Source organism: Danio rerio, chromosome 11, assembly GCF_049306965.1.
Source record: "Danio rerio strain Tuebingen ecotype United States chromosome 11, GRCz12tu, whole genome shotgun sequence".
Classification (NCBI taxonomy): Eukaryota; Metazoa; Chordata; class Actinopteri; order Cypriniformes; family Danionidae; genus Danio; species Danio rerio.
This window is the reverse complement of record NC_133186.1, coordinates 11,619,129-11,643,668: the sequence shown is the minus strand read 5'-3', so window position 1 is coordinate 11,643,668 and position 24,540 is coordinate 11,619,129. Positions and strand designations below refer to the sequence as shown.

Here is a 24,540-nt window from a genome sequence, read left to right as displayed (position 1 = left end):
TAGATATTTAAATATCTAATTGAAAGTATAAATAATTAGAATTCATATATCATAAACAAGGCGACATGGTGGCTCAGTAGTTAGCACTGTTGCCTTACAGCAAGAAGGTTGCTGATTCGTGTCCCAGCTGGGTCAGTTGGCTTTTCTGTGTGGAGTTTGCATGTTCTCCCTGTGTTCGTCTGGGTTTTCACCACAGTCCAAAGACATGTGGTATAGGTCAATTGAATAAGCTATATTGGCTGTAGTATATGTGTGTGAATGAGTGTTTTTGGATGTTTCCCAGTATTGGGTTGCAGCTGGAAGTAAAACATATGCTGTATAAGTTGGCGATTCATTCCGCTTTGGCGACCAATGATAAATGAATTGACAAAGCCAACAGAAAATTAATAAATAAATATTATACACATATTAGAAGCAACAAAAAATTATAGTTAGATGTTTTTTAACTATACATTAGGATTAATGAGCCTAAATAGTCGCAATCTAAAAACTGATCAATGACAGAGGAATAATACCTTGATTTTTTGAATGGATAACATAAAGTAGTTGAACACCAAATCTCATAAGCTGGGACCTAGAAGAACAATATATTTGTTGACTCAATGAAGTAAGACATTCCACAAATTTGTATTTTGTTGTTTTAGTTGAACACTCTGTTTGAAATCATTAAGCTGAATATGATCTTGTTTTATACCAAGGGGACATCCAGTCTGCTCAGTATTGTGCAGAATTTGGCCCCAGCATACTTGTTTAGAAGATTTTTGTGATTGTTCAGATCTTAATAAGCTTGTTTATTTAAAATTTGAGTTAAAATCTGTAAAATATTGTCTCTCAACTTCAAGGATTAGACTTATTTTATCTATCTGTGTTTATCTACCCGTGTTAACTGTGTTTAAGCATTCAGATTGTTGGATTAACAGATCTATGTACATTGTAGTTCAGCCTTGTTCAGGAGACCTCAGTCAGACTCCATCATTACCTGTGCATTTGCCTGCATTCATCATTATGGAATTCATCAAATATAGAAACTTACAATATATTTTGTATAATGCTGGCGTATCCAATCCTACTTTAAGTATCAACTCCCTGGATTTAACTACAGCCTACCTAAATAAAAGTGTCTAGCAATCCTATAGACCTTTATTAATGGTATTAGGAATGTTTAATTGAGGTTGTAGCTCCAGAACTACACACATGCTAGTATAATGGGAGCAGTGCCCAAAGTCAAGCTGACAAAGATTCAGGGTGTGTTTACAAAATAACATAGTCCTAAAATCTGAAAAATTTGTTGCCTTTCGATAATAGAATTATTTTTGCAAGGGGTGCCCAATCCTGTTTCTAGAGATCTACCTTCTAGCAGAATTCAACTCCACCCGGATCAAACACAAATAAACCAGTCAGTTCTAAAGCTGCGGTCACACTGGGCTTTTCTTCCCATAGACTTCCATTCATACGCACGCGAATGTGTCAAACCGGAAACGCAAGGTCATGTGTCAAGTTTCGCAGGCTGCTGTGGTGCAAAGTTCAAGTTTGGTGAAATCAAATAACTTGACTGCGTGAGACCAATCGAAGATCAAAACATGACATCTCTGGAAGGAAATTTAAAACATGGAGCAATTGCTCGCTTTTTTAAATGTCTAATAATGCTATTCCCGCCCCTTTTCACAGCGCCACACGACAGAATATTGCATGCTGAAACTCTGGTGTGACCGCAGCTTAAAGGAGTACTTGATAATTACAGACAGGTGTGTTTGATCAAGGTTGCAGCTGAACTCTGCAGGCAGGTAGATGTCCAAGAACAGGACTGAGCACCCTTGTTTTAAACACTTGCACCTTAAAGCCACAGTTTGTGTTTTCAGGCCCCAAAATGATGTTGCCATGTAAGTGAACAGCGAATATGAACAATTAGTTTAAATACACCCAGTCTTTTTGGTTTCTGTTCTTCTGATTCATTCCAGAAAGTCCTACTGGAACATAAACAATGGGACAAAATTCAACTCAGACTACTGAAGATCCACTCCAGATATGGATGATTTTTATTGGCACCAAAAAGCATTTAGAGGGTACAGAACAAAGACAGATGAGATGAGACAGCAGAGGCCTTTGCGATGATTTTTGACTGGCCCAACAGCACGTCGCTTAAACTTCCCCTTTTATTTTTGCTGCGAAAGCAACACATAAAACACAACATTTCTATTTTTGTCTCAATTTCAGAGATCAACTGCTACACTGGAGTCTGAAGCCAAAAGGACTCTTCCTTCAGATATTTTATTACAAATATCCTAAATTTCACACCAGTAACAGTACCCGATTTGTAGACTACTGCAGCAAACTAAACCAGATCATCTTCAGATTTGAAACACTACAGACCAACACTATTAATACTGTGTGTATCTTCAGGTTCAATAAGCCATAGTTTAGAAGTTACTTCTTAGTTGGGGTGGGGGATCTCATGGATCTTGGTGGGGTGGGGGACCTCATGGATCTGGGTGGGGTGGGTGATTTAGAAGCTGGAGTGGGGGTGGGAGACTTGACAGAGGACGGTGGAGTAGGGGTTGGGGACTTGATAGAGGGTGTAGGAGTTGCAGGAGATGGGGTTTTCACAGACTGTGGAACAGGTGTAGCTGGCTTTGGGGTAGCGGCAGGTCTGGACATCTGTCCCAGTTTAGGCTCGGGGATATCTTCGCCTTGTTTGTAGACACTGACTGTTATCTCCACAAATTCACCTCCATACTTGTTCCGTACATTGATGCTGTACTTTCCAGAATCTTCCACATACACACTCTTGATAGTGAGGCTGGCAAACTTGCCACTTTCGAAGGTGATCTTGTAGCGGTCGTCGGACACCACTTCCTGCTCATTCTTAAACCAGGTGACCTCTGGGCTGGGGTCACCCCACACTGTACAAGTCAGACTCAGGCTCTGCAAAGGCAAAAGGTTACAACGTATAAGTATATTAGTTACACTATAGAGGCTTTTACAAGAACTAATTTATACCTATTTTCCATCAGTACAAACCAGGTGCTGGTTTGGAGTCAGTGCTATCGCAAGAGCTGGCTCATCAGGACAGCCTTCTAACAACTTTAGCCAGAAGCTAAAGAAACACCTCAGAGCCAAGTCTGACATTACTCCTTATGTCTAATCCAGGGGTGCCCAAACTCGATCCTGGAAGGCTGCGGAGTTAAGTTCCAACTTGCTTTATTTCTAGTATCTAGTTTCTAGTATACCTAGAAAGTCCTTGAGTATAGCTGGTGCAGGTGTGTGTAATTGAGGTTGGAGCAAAACTCTACCGAACATCATCCCTCCAGGACCGAGTATGGGCACCCCTGATCTAAAGATTCCCAGCAACACCAACACGGAAGTGCCAAATACAACCAGTATAATTGTTGATAACTTTGCAAACCTACATTAGTATCCAAACACAGCAAATCAAATGTGTTAATGCAGCTCATTGCACTTTGAATAGATGGAGTTCATGAGTTATAATAAAGTGTTTATGCAGCACATCGTAGTTTTAAGAGATTATGAGCTATAATAATCTGGTCATGCAGCATGTTGTAGTTTGTATAGATACAGATTATGAGCAATAATAATGTGTTCAGTGCACCATGCTTTTTAGAGCTGGAGATTATTCATTCATTCATTCATTCGTTCGTTCGTTCGTTCGTTCGTTCATTCGTTCATTCGTTCAATCTCTTTTAAGCTTAATACAGCACAATGTAGTTTGTATAGATGGAGAATATGAGTGATAACAATTAACCAGTACTCAAACTGCACTCGTGGAAAAGGAATTAACCTCCAGGGTCAGTTTCACCCCAGACAATTGTCCTGGTTGCATTGGAAGTAGGGACTCTGAATTGATTTCTGCTGATCCTCATCCCCATCAAACATTGCATTAATCCAAATCAGTAAGTGAATGTTTTCATTTTGCATTGTGTGTTTTTTGTTTCATGATAATGGAGATGGAATGTAGTTGTATAAGTTATGTGACTAAATCACCAAAATAGATATTGAGGCTGAAAAAACAGAAACGCTACAGGCAAATGGCAACAGGTAATTGTCAAAATGTTAGCTTTCTAAATATTAGCATGTTAAAGTACTGTGCGAATGTTTTCCATGGCATACACTATAGTTCCTCTGGACTGCAACGTTCTGAAGTTAACTAATTTCCCACAAATGGTGTTCTAAGGACATCATTCCCAGTTTTAGGAACACACCAAAAACTGGACTCTAAGTCCTAACCATAGTTATAGGAACCGCAAAAAGCTCATTAAGCACTTATTTAATATCTAGTTTTAATGAGGATGGGAAAAGTAAAAGACACATTACCTTCTTTTCCATAATGGTGACAACATCTGGCAGACCACCCATCACTCTACCACGATCTACAAAGGGCAAATAAGTAATTTAACACATTTGGACACTGTTTCCAATGGAATATTTTTAAAATCATAGTTTTGAGTCTTACAAAAGTCAATTTAATAATAAATGGGTTATTTTCACATATAAAAATCTGGGTCATAATTCTGAAATATGAACACATTCCTAAGCTTATTAAATGGGATTATTGTACTTGTACAAAGCTTTATACTTCCTGAGTTCAAGTATGCATGAATATCGGATTAGACCCTCATTAATGTTGCATTTAAGCAGTTCCCAGAAATACTCACTCTTTTCAGCAAAGGCAGCCGCTCTGAGGAAAGAAGTAGAGAAATGTCAGTGTGTCTGGCTCAGTTTTTGAGCTGATTCTTCAGAAGAATCATGATTGTGTTGAAAATTAACAATGAACTTTCTCTTACTTCAGTCTCTGGAATTCTGCATAGGCATCAGTGTATGCTGTTGAACCAAATTAAAACAGTAAAAAACACATTACAAAAGAAACATACATGAGAAATTCTGTTTATTTCTGCCAATATTAGCCGTTGAAATGGTTTAGAACTGTTACCATTTACATACATTTTACAATTATATACCAAAGTTGTTGTTAACATTTTACAATGATATCTATTAGCTAACAATTGATAACGTTAACAGTATATCAATAGTCAAAAAAAATAAGATGTTCAAGCAGTTTATGTTCATTCATTCATTTATTCATTTTCTTGTCGGCTTAGTCCCTTTATTAATTCGGGGTCGCCACAGCAGAATAAACCGCCAACTTATCCAGCAAGTTGCAGGAGATGGGGATGCCCTTCCAGCCGCAACCCATCTCTGGAAAACATCCACACACATTTACACACTACGGACAATTTAGCCTACCCAATTCACCAGTACCGCATGTCTTTGGACTGTGGGGGAAACCGGAGCACCCGGAGGAAACCCACGCAAAGGCAGGGAGAACATGCAAACTCCACACAGAAACGCCAACTGAGCCGAGGTTCGAACCAGCGACCCAGCGACCTTCTTGCTGTGAGGGGACAGCACTACCTACTGCGCCACTGCCTCGCCCAGTTTATGTTCACTTCTATTAAAAATACAAATTTAAACCTATTGTTTTGTTTAAATTAAACGATATAAGATTGATCAATGCATGATCAGTATTTATAGGTGTTCACTATAGTTTACAAATGGATTTATTTTCCATTAACACAAAAGGACAGATTTACCACCCTGCCAAAAAATAACAGAAGGAATCGCTGTTCAAATACAGTATCAGCTTTATTGACCTTATTCTTCAATGCGGAAGTGCACTCAATTTTGCAATTGTTTTAGAACCTCTGATTCAGTTGCCTATAGGAGAAATGACTAGAAATAATGAAGCACAGAAAATAGGTAAAATTCTTGCTCTACAAACAAGTGTGTGCACGACTAAACAGACAAAGCAAATGGCTGCGTCTGCTCCTACGTGAAGAATAAGGTCAATATATCAAATGCTGAACCTGCATCATTCAGTGGTTTATTCTCCACTTGCCTTGTCCAGAAAGGTCAAAGTTACGAGTGTGTGCCTTTTTCCCATCATGTATCTCAATGGCATAAGAACCCTTTTCCTTATCTGTGGGCTCACAGATCTGCATCCAGGCCATCTCAGATGTGCCCCCGATTCTCATCTTCTCTGAGGAAGAGATCTTACTCTCTCTAAAAGACAAAACCACAAAAAAGACAGTCATTTTGGGTTGCATGATCATGAACCAGATTAAATCATTTCAGCACAGTTAAAGGTTCAGGACACCGCGGAGAACTTTTTTTTTTTTATATATTAACAGATTTGTGTGTGTTGAGCATCAGTTGAGACAATGTTAGCACCTGTCAGCTTTAATTGTGGGGAAAACTGGATAATTTTGAGCTTTTGTCAGCTAATTTCAGCTTCTGGGTTTAAAATGATTTTTGGGGCAGGATCAAAATCGGCGACGTAGCGCAGTACTGCAAGTGCAATGATGACGCTGCGGTTTCTCATTATTATTCATAGCGGAGTTTTCTTATCCTATGAGAAGAGCCGGCTGCTTAATTATTCATCAGACCTGCCAGACCTGCCAGAGTCAAGCCCGAGCTGTGAGACACAGACCGACAGTTCATGAAGGCTCATATGTGTTTGTTTCCATGATTCACGGGGTTTGTTGCATGTTTTCCCCCGCGATCTTGTCAGGGCCGATCATACTGCAAAGCTGTATGTGTGTTGCTAGCATTTTTGTCGGGATAGCAGCACGAGAATTAGAGAATGGCGGACGCTGTCTTTTATCAGGAGTTCGTGCACATTCAGACACATCACTGTGATGCTGTGTTTGCCTAAATCCTCCAGATTACCAGCAGGGCTAATAGTTAAAATAGACAGGTCAGGAGAACTGCTGCACTGAGTCTGCTGGATACGGGGATTGAGGGAGAAGTCTTTGGTAAGGGTTTACATGAACACATTTATCTTTATAATGATATAAATTGTGGTTGTGTATATGAAATAACGAATAACAAATGTAGCAGGGCATTAAATTACTGTTCATTTCTTTGCATTTTAACTTTGTGAACTATAAACTCATGCGTCTCCTCACGGTTTGTCTCATTTTGTGAGCTGACTGACAACAACAGTTGTTCGCTCCCCTTATCCCCTGCTGGCTACGCCCACTCCTGCCCGATGCTCGCGGAGCTCCACGCCCATTAATCATGCATCTTTTGAAAAAATTCTGAAGTAGACTTTAACCGAAAGTGGGGGGTGTCATGGCCCTTTAAACCACAGAGTTTCTTGCCATGCAGATGTACCTGTGAAACCAGCTGGCTTTCATCTCCTCTGTGTAGTATTTCATGTAGCACTGCAGTCTGATTCCCTCTGGTGTGCACTGAAGAACCAGATCAGAGGCGGAGGAACCTGTGATGAAACACAAACCATTTAAACTGTAGTAGTAATGGTACATGTACATTAAATTTGAATGAATGAATGAATGAATGAATGAATGAATGAATGAATGAATGAATGAATGAATGAATGAATGAATAAATGAATAATAAAAGTGTAAACATACCAGCAATACTGGCGATGGCATTGATGATATCCTCAAACACTGCCCAAAAGAGAAAAAAAATAACTAATATTTTAACATGATAAATAATGTCTGAATATAATTTTAGAAATGTCCTGATGTTTCCCTGACTTTCAATGATATATATACACACACACGCACACACACACACACATACGTATATATATATATATATATATATTTTTTTTTTTTTGATATCTGGTGTTGTCGTGTCACATCTGTTTAGGACACAGGTATTATTGCTTTTTCGATTCAATAGCCTAGTTAATATTTTCGATTAGATTTTAACATTAATACTCCATTGATCAATACATTAAATATTAATTTTTTACACCAACCAAAGACTTTAAATATGTGACTAAGTACTGGTTGCAGAGGCAAGTAATTAGCTCACGATTTAATTTAGCTATATTTTTTTAATTAAGTGACCTTTTATGCCACGTAATAACCATTAACATATAACATACAGTTGAAGTCAGAAATATTAGCCCCCCTTTAAATTTTTTTTCTTGTATAAATATTTCCCAAATGTTTAACAGAGCAAGGAAATTTTCAGTGTGTCTGATAATATTTTTTCTTCTGCAGAAAGTCTTATTTGTTTTATTTCGGCTAGAATAAAAGCAGTTTTTTATATTTTTAGGGTCAAAACTATTAGCCCCATTAAGCTATATTTTTTCCTGATAGTCTACAGAACAAACCATCGCTATACAATAACTTGCCTAATTACCCTAACCTGCCTAGTTAACTTATCTTAGTTAAGCCTTTAAATGTCACTTTAAGCTGTATAGAAGTGTCTTGAAAAATATCTAGTCAAATATTACTTACTGTCATCATGGCAAAGATAAAATAAATCATTAGTCATTAGAAATGAATCATTAAAACTACTATGTTTAGAAATTTGCTGAGAAAATCTTCTTTCCGTTAAACAGAAATTGGGGAAAAAATAAACAGGGGGGCTAATAATTCTGACTTCAACTGTATACCATTATAAGAAGTCTTGAGTCTTTTTGAAATAATTTTATCATTTTATTAAGTTATTTTTATAAATAAATATATATATATATATAAATATTGTTTTCTGAAAAATACTTAATACATTTCTTCTACATTTTTAGCATAAAATGACAATTGGTAGAAATAACAAAATATTTGCTGTGTTTTTATACTTAATTAAATATATTTTTAGACAACAGAATACCAATATTTTAAACTTTAGATTAATAAACAAACAAATAATGGATAAAATTATATAACGTATAAGAAATCATTATTTGCTGGTAAACATTTGTTATTTTGACCAAAATGTCTGGAAAAAAAGCTCTAAATAGCAATATATTTATTTGAATTGACAGAAAAGAAAGAAATGATGCAATATGTTTATCCTCAGTTCAGAGACAGACCTTTGCCAGAGATGTCATAGACAGAGGTATCCTTTCCACGGTCATCACTCAGTACAGCTTTGTAAATTCCCTGATCTTTCCTGGAGAACTGTTGAAAAATTAAATCAAAACAGAGCAATGAAATACTATATACAAAGCTCTTCTAAACACTTATGTTTAAGGTGCTGCAAGTAGTTTTTTTACTCTTTTAAAGCACATACTCAATAATAGTTTGCAGATATTTAAGAAACATGTTAAGTGAATCTTAAAAAGTGAATGTGCATTCCGTGTCTTTGCTTTGGTCTAATCAGTAGGTCTACTTTTATTCAGTTATAAAAAGCCACATGAGGTGGTTTTAGTTAGCAAATAATACAAATATTACAAACGTAAACATTAGCTGACCACTGCTGGGGTCCGTTCTTCGTACATGGAGCTGGATTTGGTTATTGATCATTTGACATGATCCAGGATTGTTTCGTTTTTCAAAACTCTTGGATGAGTTGTTGTCATAGCAACAGGCATGGTAGCTCAAACCTGCTCTGAAGCAGGCTTATTACATATAAAAAGGATCTGTTTGGATCTTTTCAAGCAAAGGTTATAGTGTCAGTATGTACCGAATGCTGATATTTTCTTAGTAATTATATAAACTTGGAAAAATATTAATAGTTTATTAAAAAATAAACAAATAATAATAATTATATACAGTTGAAGTCAGAATTATTAGCCCCCCTGAATTATTAGACCGCTTGTTTATTTTTTTCCCCAATTTCTGTTTATTGGAGAGAAGATTTTTTCAACACATTTCTAATCATAATAGCTTTAATAACTCATCTCTAATAACTGATTTATTTTATCTTTGCCATGATGACAGAAAATATTTTTTTACTAGATATTTTTCAAGACGCTTCTATACAGCTTGAAGTGATATTCAAAGGCTTAACTAGGTTAATTAGGTTAAGTAGGTAGGTTAGGGGAATTAGGCAAGTTGTTATATAATGATGCTTTGTTCTGTAGATTATCGAGAAAAAATATAGCTTAAAGGGGCTGATAATTTTGTCATTAAAATGGTGTTTAAAAAATTAAAGACTGGTTTTATTCTAGCCAAAAAGAAAAATGAAAACAAATGAGAATTTTTCCAGAAGGAAAAATATTATCAGACATACTGTGAACATTTCCCTGCCCTGTTAAACATCAGTTGTAAAACATAAAAAAAAAAAGGAAAAAATTCGAAGGGGGCTAATAATTCTGACTTCAACTGGGTGTGTGTGTGTGTGTGTGTGTGTGTGTGGGTGTGTGTGTGTATATATATATACACACACACACACACACACACACACACACACATACATACACATCTATGTATATATATATATGTATATATATATATATATATATATATATATATATATATATATATATATATATATATATATATATATATATATATATATATATATATATATATATATATATATATATATATATATACACCAAACCAGCTTTAGTAAAATTTGTGTATAATAATAGACATGCACAATATTCTCCCCTCTTGACTGTGATTTGATGATTCGCTAAAGTTGCAAAAACTTTTACCAATGTCAAAATGCTTTTTTGATGCAATATTAATTTAAACAGTCAGTTATTCCTCACACCAATTAAAAAACTTGATTAGGCGACTATAATGAAGAAAATCAACTCTAAATGTAAAACTAAATAAATTGCTAAATACACATGACACATGAAAGTGTAAAGCATGCAGTCAACAACAAAAGTGTAAAGTTATTGCGTATCATATTTTACAAACTGTTCACTGCAAATTTTATATAATTTTCTGACCATAGTTTCGAGGACCGATAGATCAGTCTTTCACAGCACACACAGCGATCTCAGATCAGTACTTTCAGACATTTTAATCTGATTCGCGAACTTGTTTGAAGAACCAAATTAGCCAATGATTAGTTATCAAAATTAAAAGATCCATAATATGTTAATTCATCTTAGATCATTTAAGCAAGGTACGAAGAACGGACCCCTGGTTTCATCAATTTGGCAACCTGCGTTTGCATGAAGCCTGTCTATATTTTGAATTTAGACTGCAATATCTAGTTCAATTCAACATACAGCCCCTTTAATTCTTAATTAAACTCATGATTGCTAGAATAGCATACCATTGGGATTGGAAGAGAGCAAGATCCAGACATTGGGTTTGGTTGAACATCAACTGTAATTTCTTCTTCTTCTTTAAACCAGGTGAACTTAGTCTCTTTCTTCACATTGGCCAACTATGGAGAAAACATTAGGTGAGAACAGTGATATGAAACTATGGTATGAACATTTAGCACTCTTTCAATTTTGACCTGCATTTACCTTGCAGACAAGCATCACTGTGCAGTCGTCTGTCACGTAGAAAGACAGGTACTCGGAGAAGTGAGGGCCTGAGAGAAGCAGAATAATGGAAAAGATCAATAATGAAAAAAAACACCCTGAAATGAATAACAGTGAGATGTTTTGTGGCATGCTGTTTCACAAACCTTGTTTTCGGATGTGCTCCTTTCTCTGAAAGTCAGCCTCTTTTAGAGCAACCTTGAATGCTAGAATTAGACAAATGCAATAAACATTTGGTCACTGAGGATTTTATTCTCACAGAAATCCCACAACTACACTGTGACTGGATGCACATGATGTCAGGCTCTTACCGTCTCCTACGAGAACCAGTGAACTTTGGCTCTTGGCTTTGCCGTCATGGATCTGGATGGTGTAAGTGCCTTCATTGGCCTTGGTGAAATGCTCAATAGTCATCTGAATGATTCCAGTGGAAACATCATGGCTGATTTTGTAACCCTAAAACCACAGTGAAGTCATTTTATTAATACTTTTATCAGGGTATGAAGGTTTTACCTGATAAATAATACATACAGTATGCACATACATATATACAAGTAAATGACCGAGTAAATACCCATTTTTTCATATATATATATGTATATATATATATATATATATATATATATATATATGTATATATATATATATATATATATATATATATATATATATATATATATATATATATATATATATATATATATATATATATATATATAATAAACTATAAATACTATAACAAGTAAATAATAACCATAATAATAACCAGATATTTTGACATAACTGTCATAACAACTAGACAAGCACAATGTTAGTGGTGCAAAAATCTTTGCTGCTGTTACCTTGGTGTTGTAGGATGCTGCAAGGAAGTTGCTAGGGTGCTCTAAATGGTTGATATGGTCAGGGTGTGGCTACACAGTTGCTATAAAGTTACTTACAGACCCATAATAACCCTAGTACTCCTTAAATCCTTAGCAACCACATATCAGCACACTAGCAACCTAAATACTGTGGCAATCACCTACAACACTTAAGAAATACACAGAATATACACTGAATACTCTAGCCACCATACAGAACACCCTTGAAACCTAATAGCCTAGCTACCACATAGCAACCACACAGCCTGCTCCAACCCAGATCAAACACACCTGAACCAAATAATTAGGACCAGAAGCAGCACTTAATAATTACATACAGGTGTGTGTGGTCAGCCTTGCAAGGAAGGTAGCACTCCAGGAACAGTTTACTAGAACTTCTGTGTTAAGCTGCTTTGACACGATATACATTGTAAAAAGTGCTATAGAAATAAACATGAGTTGAATTGAATTGAACAGGATTGGTAACCCCTGTCCAAGCAATATAGCATCACTCTTGCAACCATTCAAAAATCCTAAGAAAGCACCTATTATAACTTGGAACCAAACCGAAATGACAACAACCACAAAGCAACAACCACTAGAATACTAATATTCAATTTTTTGTTTAAGAAAAAAAACATAAATGACCTAATTTTTTTTTGCAAAACACTGTCATTTGACTTAATGCTGTAATTTAAATATGAATAAATTTTAACTATAGAAAATAGTACACAACAATTAAATTATTTTGCTTATGATTTGTAAATGTAATATTTGTACACAGCAAAAAGTAAAGCTTAAAGTGCGCTTAAAATTCAAAATTTACAATGTTTTTTTTAGGTCACATTGAGTATGTTTACATGGACACCAATAATCCGATTTTAATTTGATTGCGACAATACTCTGATTAAGAGTCTACCATGTAAACAGCAATTTTTGATTAATTTAATCAGATTAAGGTTATAATCGAACTAAACAGAAATCGGATTAAGACATGGAGTATGTCAATTTTAGTCACATTATTGAAGTACATCAGACATGTAAACACCTTGTAAACATCAAACTATTACCATCATAGGAGTTTTTGCCGCTTAATTTTTTGTTAGTATAACATGTAAAAGGGATCAAAAAAGAACATAAAAAAATCAACTCATATAAACACCTTAATCATACTATTGTTATAATCAGAATAAGGCAAATTATTCGATTACTGATGTCCATGTAAACATAGTCATTGAAAAATTAAAATAATTAGATTTTAATGCGATTAAGACAATACTCTGATGAAGAGTTATCCATATAAACAGTAATTTTTGATTAAATAAATCAGATTAAGGTCATAATCGAACTAAAGAGAAATCAAATTAAGACATGTTGAGTATGTTGATTTTAGTCACATTATTATAGTGCAGTACAGGCATGTAAACACCTTAATCGAACTATTACCGCCATGTAGGACTTTTCGCTGCATTTTGCGACAGGATATCGCGCACACACACACACACACACACACACACACACACACACACACACACACACACACACACACACACACACACACACACACACACACACACACGTGCACTTACCCAGTCAGTGCAGACCATAGATATCTGCATCGTGAAATCTGTTTCTTTTTTTCAGCATGCGGTATGAACTTCCATTAAAACAACACTTCCAGCAGTTCATAGTTGCATCTAGTATCTTATTTGTTACAACATATTTGGTGTATTAAATGTTCGTAAATGAAAGTGAAAGTGACAAAGTGCAGTTAAAGTCGACAAATTAAAAATGAAACATGCATGAAACTCTGGAGGAAAGGTGGATAGCGCAATGACTCAATGACGTTATTTGAAATCCGTGCTGTAACGTGTAAAACAGGATCATGAAAGTAACACTCAAAAAGCAACTCGTGTAAACACCTTAGTCTTATTATTCTCTTAATCAGATTAAAGCAAATAATTTGATTACTAATGTCCATGTAAACGTATAGTCATTTTTATACTTAGGCTGAAAATAGAATCAGTCCAAGTTAATCCACTGAAAAAGTCTTCACTGAATGTCTGACCACTGGCTTCTGCTTCTTTGGAGTGGCGGTCCTACTGTTGACATCAACCTGAGGGCTTCCATAGCAACTGTATATTAATACCCTCTCTTACAGTTAGTTTGCTATAAGGGAATGATGCCCAAAAGAAAAATTCCATTGCAGTTGGAAGTACATCAACATGTTGAGATAGGACACTCAGCAACTTCTGGTTCACATTGATGCGCAGTTGCTAATGTGTGTGGTTGTTAGAGTACTCCATTGTGGTTGCTAGGGTGCTTTAATATCATAGAATCTGTACATTAGCAAATAAAAAGCAACATCTTGGCAACCACCAATACTTATTAATTGCCTATTATAGTAAATAAGTAAAGGGGTTACTAGGGAAATATCTTTAAAAATCTAATAAATATCATGTGTGATTTTGGTTTTGGTGTAGAGATGGGCTGTACCTCAGTGCTTGAGATGGCTTTATCGTTGACAATGAACCTATAGTTGACAGAGGAGGACAGCTTCAGAGCCTGAACCCAAAAACGCACATGACCCTTCTCCAGAATCTCATAGTTCAGCTCCGTCTTCAGTGGAACAACTGATGAAAAAGTCGAAAGCCATTAAATAAATCACTTCTACGAAATAGCCCGACGCATGAATGAAAAACCCACTAGCAACTTACTGGGGTGTCTGATGTTGTAGCTCAGATCAAGCATTTTTTTTAACTCTGTAAAGAAAAACAGGGATTATTTTCACTGAGCTCCTCCGTTGTAAGTAAACAAAGGAAGGGAAATTCACACCCAAATCTCTGACCTTCTTCATTGACAGAGTAACTGGATGAAACTCCATCTGTGTCAGTCACTGCAACAGAGTAGATTCCCAGATCCTCCTTCTCGGGGTTCACGAATGTCAGCTTTGAGCTTGTTGAAATAACACATGACAGCTTTAGTCAGTTTACACCACTTCACTCTTGAGTAACACTTCAGTATATTATGAAGCTGTAGCAATAATTTAATAGAGTATATGCTGAAGCATGCTAACAGGTCTTTGAATTTGCCAGTAACCTGGGTTAAGCGCATCTGGTCAACTGTATGCCAATGCAAAAATTGGTGCATTTGAGGTCAGATTTCTTTAAAAATCAGAGATCTCCACTAGCTGAGTGATATCCGATATAACGTGAGTCTCAGATTGTACAAGAAGCACTGCATCAAACCATATTTTTTCCTGCCATGTCTTTATAAAATGAGCATTTATTTTACCCCAGTATATTCAATGGAGCTTCTGCGCTATCCTGCCGATTCTGACGGTAAAAGGCTTTTTGTCTCGTTTTACGCTTGAGCAACTAAATGAATGGCAAAGTTTATTTAACTGAATGTATTTTAATTACATTACAACATCAATGCTGTAAAAGGAACCGTATGAATTGGAGAAAAATTCACAATAACAGGTCACTGGAAGTTTATCAGTATGGGAAACACACCAGCCCGGCATATACCCTATTTGTTAAACTGGTTGCAAATTTAGCTGAATAAATAAAATGATTTGTATGATGTGCTTATAAGCTTTATATAGGGATAGTTTGAAGAATTATACAAACATTTACAATTTACTCACTATTTAATTACACTCAACTTTGAGATTTATTCTGTTGAACACGAAAGAAGATGTTCTTAAGAAATCTCAAAACCTTTTTTCCCAATGGTCTTCTTTAGTATTTAACAGGAGAAAGAAAGTCAAACATGTTTGAAACAAGTGAAAGGGTAGGTAAATAATGACAAATATTTTAATTTTTGGGTGAACTATAACTTTTAGGCTTGTGTATAATAGGAATCATAACAGTGAATCCCTTAAAAAAAACGAACCATATGTTTGTGTAGTAAGCAAGTCCTTAATTACATTCGTATATTCACAGTTTTACTACAAATTCCCAGATTAAACTACGGTTAGACTTGTATAATCATAGTTTATTTATGAATAATATTTACACACCTATCCAAATAAATAATAACTGCCAGTTTATCATGCACATATCACATCTGGTTGTGCTACTGTAAACCCTTTCAATACTACGACTGACACCCCTGTGTGAGCTTTATTACAGTGACTGTTATTTAAAATGCACCACATCACAGTTTTCATTGTTCCATCAGTTTTAGCACAATAAACTTACAGCTAGATTAAAGCATTGTATGTTTGTAGTTTCTTTTCTGCCATGTTAGTCTGCGCTGCAGTGGAGAGATTAGAGCTGCTGGATTTACAACGTTATTTCATCAAACTCTCCCAAAATACATGAAAGTATTTGTCTGTATAACTGGAAGAAGTATAGAACAAACATTCTAGTAACATAAACATTGGCTGTTTCTCAATATGCGTTCTTCAGCGGTCTTGCATCCTTGTGTAACATCATCATCAGCTGCCAAAGTTCAGTTTCAATACTCAAGACCGCAAGAACAAAGCACGCGTGAAACTTCCTGGATGTGTTCTTGATATCGAGGACACACTGATGCAGACTTGAGCTTCGATCTCACTCTAGAAGTCCCAGAAGTCATTGCGACTGCAATGAGAAGTGCAGCATAATATATCTGATCATAATTCAAGTTCAGAGATACAACTTATTCACCTCAGGAGTTTCCGTAAATAAAACGGTGAATATAAACATTGCCATGGACATCTAAATAACGGATTAAATACATTAAGGATGCTTGTTTGCTGAAATTCGTAATAAAATCTGTTTTATTTATATTGTGCAATGTATATTTGTAAAGTCTTTATGCATAGTATATATTTTATAAAGGGGAAAAACAATAAATCGTTGTATGAATGCTGAAATGTTTAAATGATTTTCTGTTGAGTGAAGGTCATGTGACCATCAGGAAGAACGCAGCATCTCATTTCTCACAGGACGCGTTCTCTGTTCTTGTGGTCTCCCGAGTTCGTTCTTTCAAGGACACCTAGCAAGAACACAAGCCTGATCTCCGCGTTCTTGGAATTGAGAAACAGTCATTGTGTATCTAATCTGCATAAAGCACATTGTCTGTTTATGTTTAAAAATAATTATTGCCGTCTTTATGGCATGTACAGATGTTACTACTTCAATGTGTTCCTTTTGCCGCCATTCATACCGCGGCGACATCGGTAATTGATGCGCCAGCAGCATTTGACCGCTGGGTAGCACTTTAACCACAGATATTCAGCTTTGCCTTTTCACAATGCTAAACAGACTGTTCTGTAGGCGGATCTTACTGTATGTGATGTGATGTGTTCAATTAAAATATAATTTTAATTTAGTTTTCCCGGTAATAGACATGCTCTTACACTATACTGTATGCTGTAGAAAAGATACATGGTGAGAAGTCATAGGCTTCAAAAAGCAAATATAAGAATTAAGTTATTAGCCTTTAGTGCCTGATTAAATTGCGTTGGAGTGAAAATAATGTTTTGATTTCTTTGACCATCATGGCAATGTTATTACCTCAAATCTTAAACGTGAAACATATGAAAAACAGCAAAATAATATAGATTATCCTGCCGGTAGAGCACATCACCTCACAGTTGTGAACTTGCGATCACCTCAACTTACATTAAAAATTTGTTTACCTGGCTTATTGTAAACTTTTTAAGTGCAAAGAGGATTCGTTTTGGAAAATAGAATTGAAGAAATAAAAGACAACTAAATGAAAGCACAAACATTCAGTACAAATAAGTAGTCTTAAATAAATAAATAAATAAATAAATCTATAAAGCAGTCTTTTAACCTAAATATAGAGAGATGTTCAGTGTTTGGTATTTTGATAGGACTGAGACAAGACATTTTCATTTATGTTTTTAATTTACGTTTTTATTTACATTTTCGTTGTTGATTATATTTTACTATCTCATTTTATGTTTCAATTATAGTACATAAAAATAAACGAATAATGAAAATAAATGAATAATGAAAATAGGACATAAATTAAGTCTGGCATGTTTATTTTTAATAATTTAGTTTCAGTTCCATTTTTTTCTTTCAGTTCCATGTTCTGCTTTAAAGTATAACTGTTGTTTTGCTTTGTTTTTTTTACATAATGGCTCAGTATGTTTTGTATTTGCGGCAGCAATTTCAAACGGCGGCGGTATATGCCCCGGCGGTAATAGTCACTTTGAACTCTCACCTACTGTAGTTTACGAACCATTAATATTATGTTTTGCTAGTACTAAAATATGCTTTACTGGTTTGAAAACACTAATAAATTGTACAAAAAAAAACTGATAAAGCTCAAGCCATATTGGGAAAGCAGATTTGAATTTATTTTGAGATCATACGTTATTGGCGTTGTCATAGGTGTCGAAGATTTAATGTCAGAAATCCACACAGATCTAACATACTGTCTTCCAGAAGATGTGATCGAGGCTCTGCTTGATTCAGTGACTTCCTTGTAGGACTTTGACCAAATGAACTTGGAGGTCTCAGAAACCTCACAAGCTTCAAACTTCAGGAAAATGTCACCAGTCTCTTCATCCACACCGCACACAATCTCCTTTGTACCTTAAAAACAAAACAAGCAGGATAATAATAAACAAGCTTTCATATCTTGCATAAACACATAAGGAGTCATCTAATCTAATATTCACTGTCGTACATGAAGTAGAAAACAAAAGGTTGGACAAAAATTAAATGCTGCACACAAAGAGACAGTTCACCCTAAAGAGAAGTTTTTGTTTCTTTCTTTGCAACACAAAAGAAGATCATTTGAAAAATGCAAGAAAGTACCAGCCATTGACTGTCAATGGTTTATTTTGTTCCTACACTGTTAAAAAGGAGTCCACACAATTCATTCACATTGTCCAAACACAATTGAATTAAGTTAAGCTAATTGTTTTGATAAATTTTAGTGGATTAAACATAAAAAATTAAGTTGTCCCAAAAATTTCAATGATGCAGCTAATTCTAAATAAGTAATTTGAACATTTTTTTTTAACTATGTACTATTACTAGTATTATGGATGTCAATAGCTGCTAAAACATTCTTCAGAATATCTTGTTTTGTGTTTAACAGAAGAAAAACAAATCATAAAAGTTTATAACCACTTGAGTGTAAACAAATGGCAATGAAGTGTCTTTTTTGGTAAACTATCCCTTTAATAAATTATAGTTATTGAGTGCTTATAATTGGTGGTAGAGCTGTGTTGTAGTTACCTGGCAGTGCTTTTGCACATATGGGATCAGACAAGTCTGAGGCTTTTCCAACACCTTTGTCATTGACAGCCCGTACTCTGAACACATATGACGCTCCAGATTCAAGTCCAGTGACCTACAGATGAGTGTACAAACATCTGAGTATGTTTTTGTTTTTCTTTAGTGTTGTGTTTGTTTTGGGAATTCTGGTGCTATACCTTCAGGAAGCAATGTTCAACTTTTTCAGCATTTACTGTGGCAAAATCTGATGAGCCCTTCTTAGCCATGTCCACAAAATAACCAGTGACGGGACTCTGTCCGGTGTACACAGGGGGTTTCCACTGCACCAAAATGGAGGTGTCACGCACTTCCCAGAAACTGATGTCATATGCTGGACCTGATGACAAATAGAGAAAGTATCAGTTTAGACAAGATGTGCATTACATACATATATATATATATACATATATACATACATATATATATGTATATATATATATATATATATATATATATATATATATATATATATATATATATATATATATATATRTGTGTGTGTGTGTGTGTRTATATATATATATATATATATATATATATATATATATATATATATATATATATATATATATATATATATATATATATATATATATATATACAATATATATATATATATATACAATATATATATATATATATATATATATATATATATATATATATATATATATATATATATATATATATATATATATATATATATATATTGACAATATATATATATATACTGTAGATACTTATGAGTTGCTTTAATATGTATCACCTATAAAACAGCTTAACTATCTATCTGTTGACTATCTATCAGCTTGACAAGCATAAAGAGTGCAGCACTCTCATGAACGTGCAGCCTATACTTTCTGGACACTGACTTTAAATAGTTGTTTGGCTGGTCTGAGAACTGAAAAAAAAAAAAAAACTTTGAGGTAATTAGATTTAAGTCTCAAATCACATGCTGGGAGCTGCTGCGGCTGTTGTTGGTCAAAAGAGTCTGCTGGTGCTATGGGACAGAAAGCAGTTTTGAATAACAGTATAGAGGAATCAAAAAGTGTTCTGGAATAAATGGATCTTCAATGTTTTTCATTTTGCTATCTAAGAGCAGAGAACTTATTGATAAAGACTCAGTGTCCACAAAAACATTTACATCCTTTTTGTTTCTGATGTAGTTGCAAACATTACAGGGTTAAATTCAATAAAAAACATATGAGATGCTGCATATTCAGAATGATGAACGTTTTATTATCAATTCACACTTAGTGTGAAAAGGCCTTAACTCAATAAATCTTACAGCCAAGGTGTGCAGATGAACATTTGTAACTTCACAGCAGTTAACTTTGAAGCAATTTGCATGGTTTCACCATAATTAGACAAAAAAGATAGGAAAAGCGGCCTAGTCTGATATTCAGATAGCAGGGTCAGTATTTGCTGCAAACAACATGCAAGCATGAATCCATTCTGCCATTCTGTATCAATGGTTCAGAGTGGTGATGGTGTAATTGTCCGGTGGATATTTTCTTGCCACACATTTGGCCCTTTAGAACAACTGTGCACTGTTTAAACACAGTATTATTACTAACTATGTTCATCCCTTAAAGACTACATTGAACACTTGCTACTTGTTGCACAGTATTTCTCAATCCCGAACCTAACAACCCAAGACGCTGCACATTTTGTATGTTTCTCTTTTCATGCCAGACCTTTGTTCCAATTTGACAATAAGTGCCCTGCAGTGCAAAGTAGACTCTGATTTCAATTTGAAGGATGCATGTATGTTTCATTTAAATGACTTGTTAGCATGTGATATGAGAACTTATATTGCATTTATTTACGGAAGTTTATTATGTCACACTTCATGCTTCTCTAGTAAGATGCTGCAAGCAATGCTGTTGTGTAAATCCATGAATGAGCATTTTGAAGTGAAATGTGCCCAGGTAGAGAGCAATGAAGAAAAGGGACTAGGCAACAATGCGCACAGTGTAAGGATGTGTCAGTTAGAACACAGTTCATGCATGGAGCTCTTCTAATGAGATGGTTATCTAAATCTGGTGTGTTTGAATAAAAGAGACATGCAAAAGATCTGTGGGGTGCGAGGACTGGAATTGAGAAACTGTTCAAGCAGGATTACGCACCTTGTAAAAAAACAGCTATTCAAGCTATACAGTCAACTTAGCATACAGTATTTCACTCAGAATTTTTTAGAGAACCACAATGATATATCATTCATTCATTTTCTTGTCGGCCTTAGTCCCTTTATTAATCCGGGGTCGCCACAGCAGAATGAACCGCCAACCCATCCAGCACGTTTTTACGCAGCGGATGCTCTTCCAGCCGCAACCCATCTCTGGGAAACATACACATACACATTCACACACACACTCATACACTACGGACAATTTAGCCTACCCAATTCACCTGTACCGCATGTCTTTGGACTGTGGGGGAAACCGGAGCACCCGGAGGAAACCCACGCATATGCAGGGAGAACATGCAAACTTCACACAGAAACGCCAACTGAGCCGAGGCTCGAACCAGCGACCCATCGACCTTCTTGCTGTGAGGCGACAGCACTACCTACTGCGCCACTGCTTCGCCCAATGACATATCAGTGATGTTTACTTATCATTATGGACTGATAGTTATTTATTTAAATGCATTTATTATGTTTCCTTATTTTGGGGGACTTTTTTCACTTGCACTACACTGACCAGTGAATAATGTAGTAAACAGGGTACTAACCAGGTTCAGCCATTGTCCAGGCCTCACAGGCAAAGGGTTTGCTGGGCTCTGATGGCAGGCCAACTCCAGCCAAGTTAGCAGCCTGAATTTTGAACTCATAGAACACTCCACCGGTCAGATTTTCCACCTGGACCCAGGTATGAAATAACCAGGGACACAAACAAAAACATATTCATTATAAATGTGTTTTTTGAAGTGCTGGGCAACTATTAACTGTGATTAAACACATCCATTATAAAGATGATACTGTATATATTTATTATGTATTCATAAATGACACATATGAATAAAAAACATGCTTATGTTGCACTGATACATTTTTTGGCAATGGGCAAAAACACATTGTATGGTTTAAAATGACATTTTTTTCTTTTATGCCAAAAATCATTAGAATATTAAGTAAAAATCATGTTTCATCAAGATATTTTGCTAATTGAATACTGTAATTATATCAAAATTCAATTTTGATTAGTAATGTGTGTTGCTAAGAACTTTATTTAGATCATTGTAAATGCAATTTTCTCAATATTATAATTTTTTGAACCCTCTTTTTACAGATTCTCAAATGATTGTATCTTGAACAAATATTATATAATGGAAAGTCATTTCCATCATTGAAATGCTGATTAATTCAGCTTTCATGTGTTGTATAAATCTCAGTTACGAAAAATGTACACTCATGATGACTGGTTTTGTGGTCTGAGGTCACACACGCACGCAAGCACGCACGCACGCACGCACGCACGCACGCACGCACGCACGCACGCACACACACACACACACACACACACACACACACACACACACACACACACACACACACACACACACACACACACACACACACAAACACACACACATACCCATATTTATATGTACACAGTAAATATACACACAGTGCACACACATATTATGTAAATACAAACTTTAATTTTGGTTGTGATTAATTGGATTAACCAATGTTTCGCAAAGTTTTTTTTTTGTTGTTGTATATTTCTATAGAAAATACATTTTATACATAGCATACCGTGAAAATCCTGTGGACAGCCGGGCTGGGGCTGACCTCCTTCCAGTCGACTGATCCCGCCTCACGCTTGTCCAGGTAGTAAGAGCTGATCTTAGAGCCGCCGGTGTGTTTGGGGCGTTTCCAGGCCAGAGTCATGGAGGATCCATTACAGTTGAGCAGGCTGATGCCATACGGAGCAGAGGGAGTAGCTGATCACACAGACAGAAAGAGAGAGAACAACATTCATCAAGATGGAAAAACAATATGAGTGACTGTGGATGAGCTTTTGTGGATCAAAACAGAATCAGGTGGAAAATTAAGCAGAATCTTTTAGATGCTGTGATACATATTAGTGTGAGGAACACCCATAATTTCATAAATGAGCAAGAAGTTTTATATATACATACACAGTTTAAGTCAGAATTATTAGCGCGCCTTTGATTTTTTTTAATTAATTTTTTTATTATTAAATATTTCCTAGATGATGTTTAACAGAGCGTGGACATTTTCACAGTATGTCTGATAATATTTTTTCCTCTAGAGAAAGTCTTATTTGTTTTATTTTGGCTAGAATAAAATCAGTTTTTGATTAAAAAAAAAAACATTTTAAGGTTAAAATTATTAGCCCCTTTAAGCTATTGATTTTTTCGATTGTCTGCAGAACACATTATCCTAACCTGCATAGTTAACCTAATTAACCTAGTTAAGCCTTTAAATGTAACTTTAGGAAATGTCTTGAAAAATATCTAGTAAAATATTATTAACTGTCAACATGGCAAAGGTAAAATAAATCAGTTATTAGAAATGAGTTATTAAAACTATTATGTTTAGAAATGTGCTGAAAAAATTCTCTTTCGCATAAACAGAAATTTAGAAAAATAAAAACAGGGGGGTTAGTAATTCAAGGGGGCTAATAATTCTGACTTCAACTGTGTATATTGTGTGTGCGTGTATGTGTGTGAGTCATACAGCAGTGACTATATTCTGAATGAAAGAAGAGATTAATTTATTAGATTGGTGCATTCATATCAGACGAATATAAGTGGATGTAATAAACTTTAGATATGGAAATATATGACATACATACCATACTCCACCGCTCCCTCTGTATGAGATAAAATATGCATTTACTGTATCTGTATGTGGCTTGTTAAGAATCTAAGACAGAGGTCACCAATCTAGGTCCTGGAGGGCCGGTGTCCCTGCAGGGTTTAGCTCCAACTTGCTGCAACACACCTGCCTGGATGTTTCAAGTTTACTTAGTAAGACCTTGATTAGCTTGTTCAGCCGTGTTTGATAAGGGCTGGAGCTAAAATCTGTAGGACACCAGCCCTCCAGCGACAAGTTTGGTGACCCCTTATATATATATATATATATATATATATATATATATATATATATATATATATATATATATATATATATATATATATATATATATATATATATATATAAACA

General features: G+C 35.3%; 1 protein-coding gene across 4 annotated transcripts in view; it reads right to left on the bottom strand.

Annotated features, from left to right (window-relative positions):
* Positions 1-2,013: 2,013 nt before the first annotated feature.
* The window catches only part of myom2a (myomesin 2a), a 60,080-nt gene continuing 37,553 nt past the window's right edge, over positions 2,014-24,540 (bottom strand). For 3 of the 4 annotated variants that reach the window (XM_073915534.1, XM_073915535.1, XM_073915536.1), the window contains 20 exons: positions 23,104-23,291; positions 22,077-22,203; positions 19,499-19,677; positions 19,302-19,416; positions 18,491-18,650; positions 14,939-15,045; positions 14,808-14,852; positions 14,587-14,723; positions 11,542-11,686; positions 11,377-11,436; positions 11,213-11,280; positions 11,014-11,127; positions 8,867-8,954; positions 7,449-7,487; positions 7,189-7,294; positions 5,912-6,075; positions 4,800-4,836; positions 4,671-4,693; positions 4,330-4,385; positions 2,014-2,922 (listed from right to left, as the gene is read on the bottom strand). In XM_073915534.1, the coding sequence (XP_073771635.1) occupies positions 2,425-2,922; positions 4,330-4,385; positions 4,671-4,693; positions 4,800-4,836; positions 5,912-6,075; positions 7,189-7,294; positions 7,449-7,487; positions 8,867-8,954; positions 11,014-11,127; positions 11,213-11,280; positions 11,377-11,436; positions 11,542-11,686; positions 14,587-14,723; positions 14,808-14,852; positions 14,939-15,045; positions 18,491-18,650; positions 19,302-19,416; positions 19,499-19,677; positions 22,077-22,203; positions 23,104-23,291 (2,456 nt within the window). In that variant the 3' untranslated portion in view covers positions 2,014-2,424. Of the gene's footprint in view, positions 2,923-4,329; positions 4,386-4,670; positions 4,694-4,799; positions 4,837-5,911; positions 6,076-7,188; positions 7,295-7,448; positions 7,488-8,866; positions 8,955-11,013; positions 11,128-11,212; positions 11,281-11,376; positions 11,437-11,541; positions 11,687-14,586; positions 14,724-14,807; positions 14,853-14,938; positions 15,046-18,490; positions 18,651-19,301; positions 19,417-19,498; positions 19,678-22,076; positions 22,204-23,103; positions 23,292-24,169; positions 24,188-24,540 lie in introns of all 4 variants that reach the window. The other variant, NM_001346203.1, reaches the window with a different exon arrangement.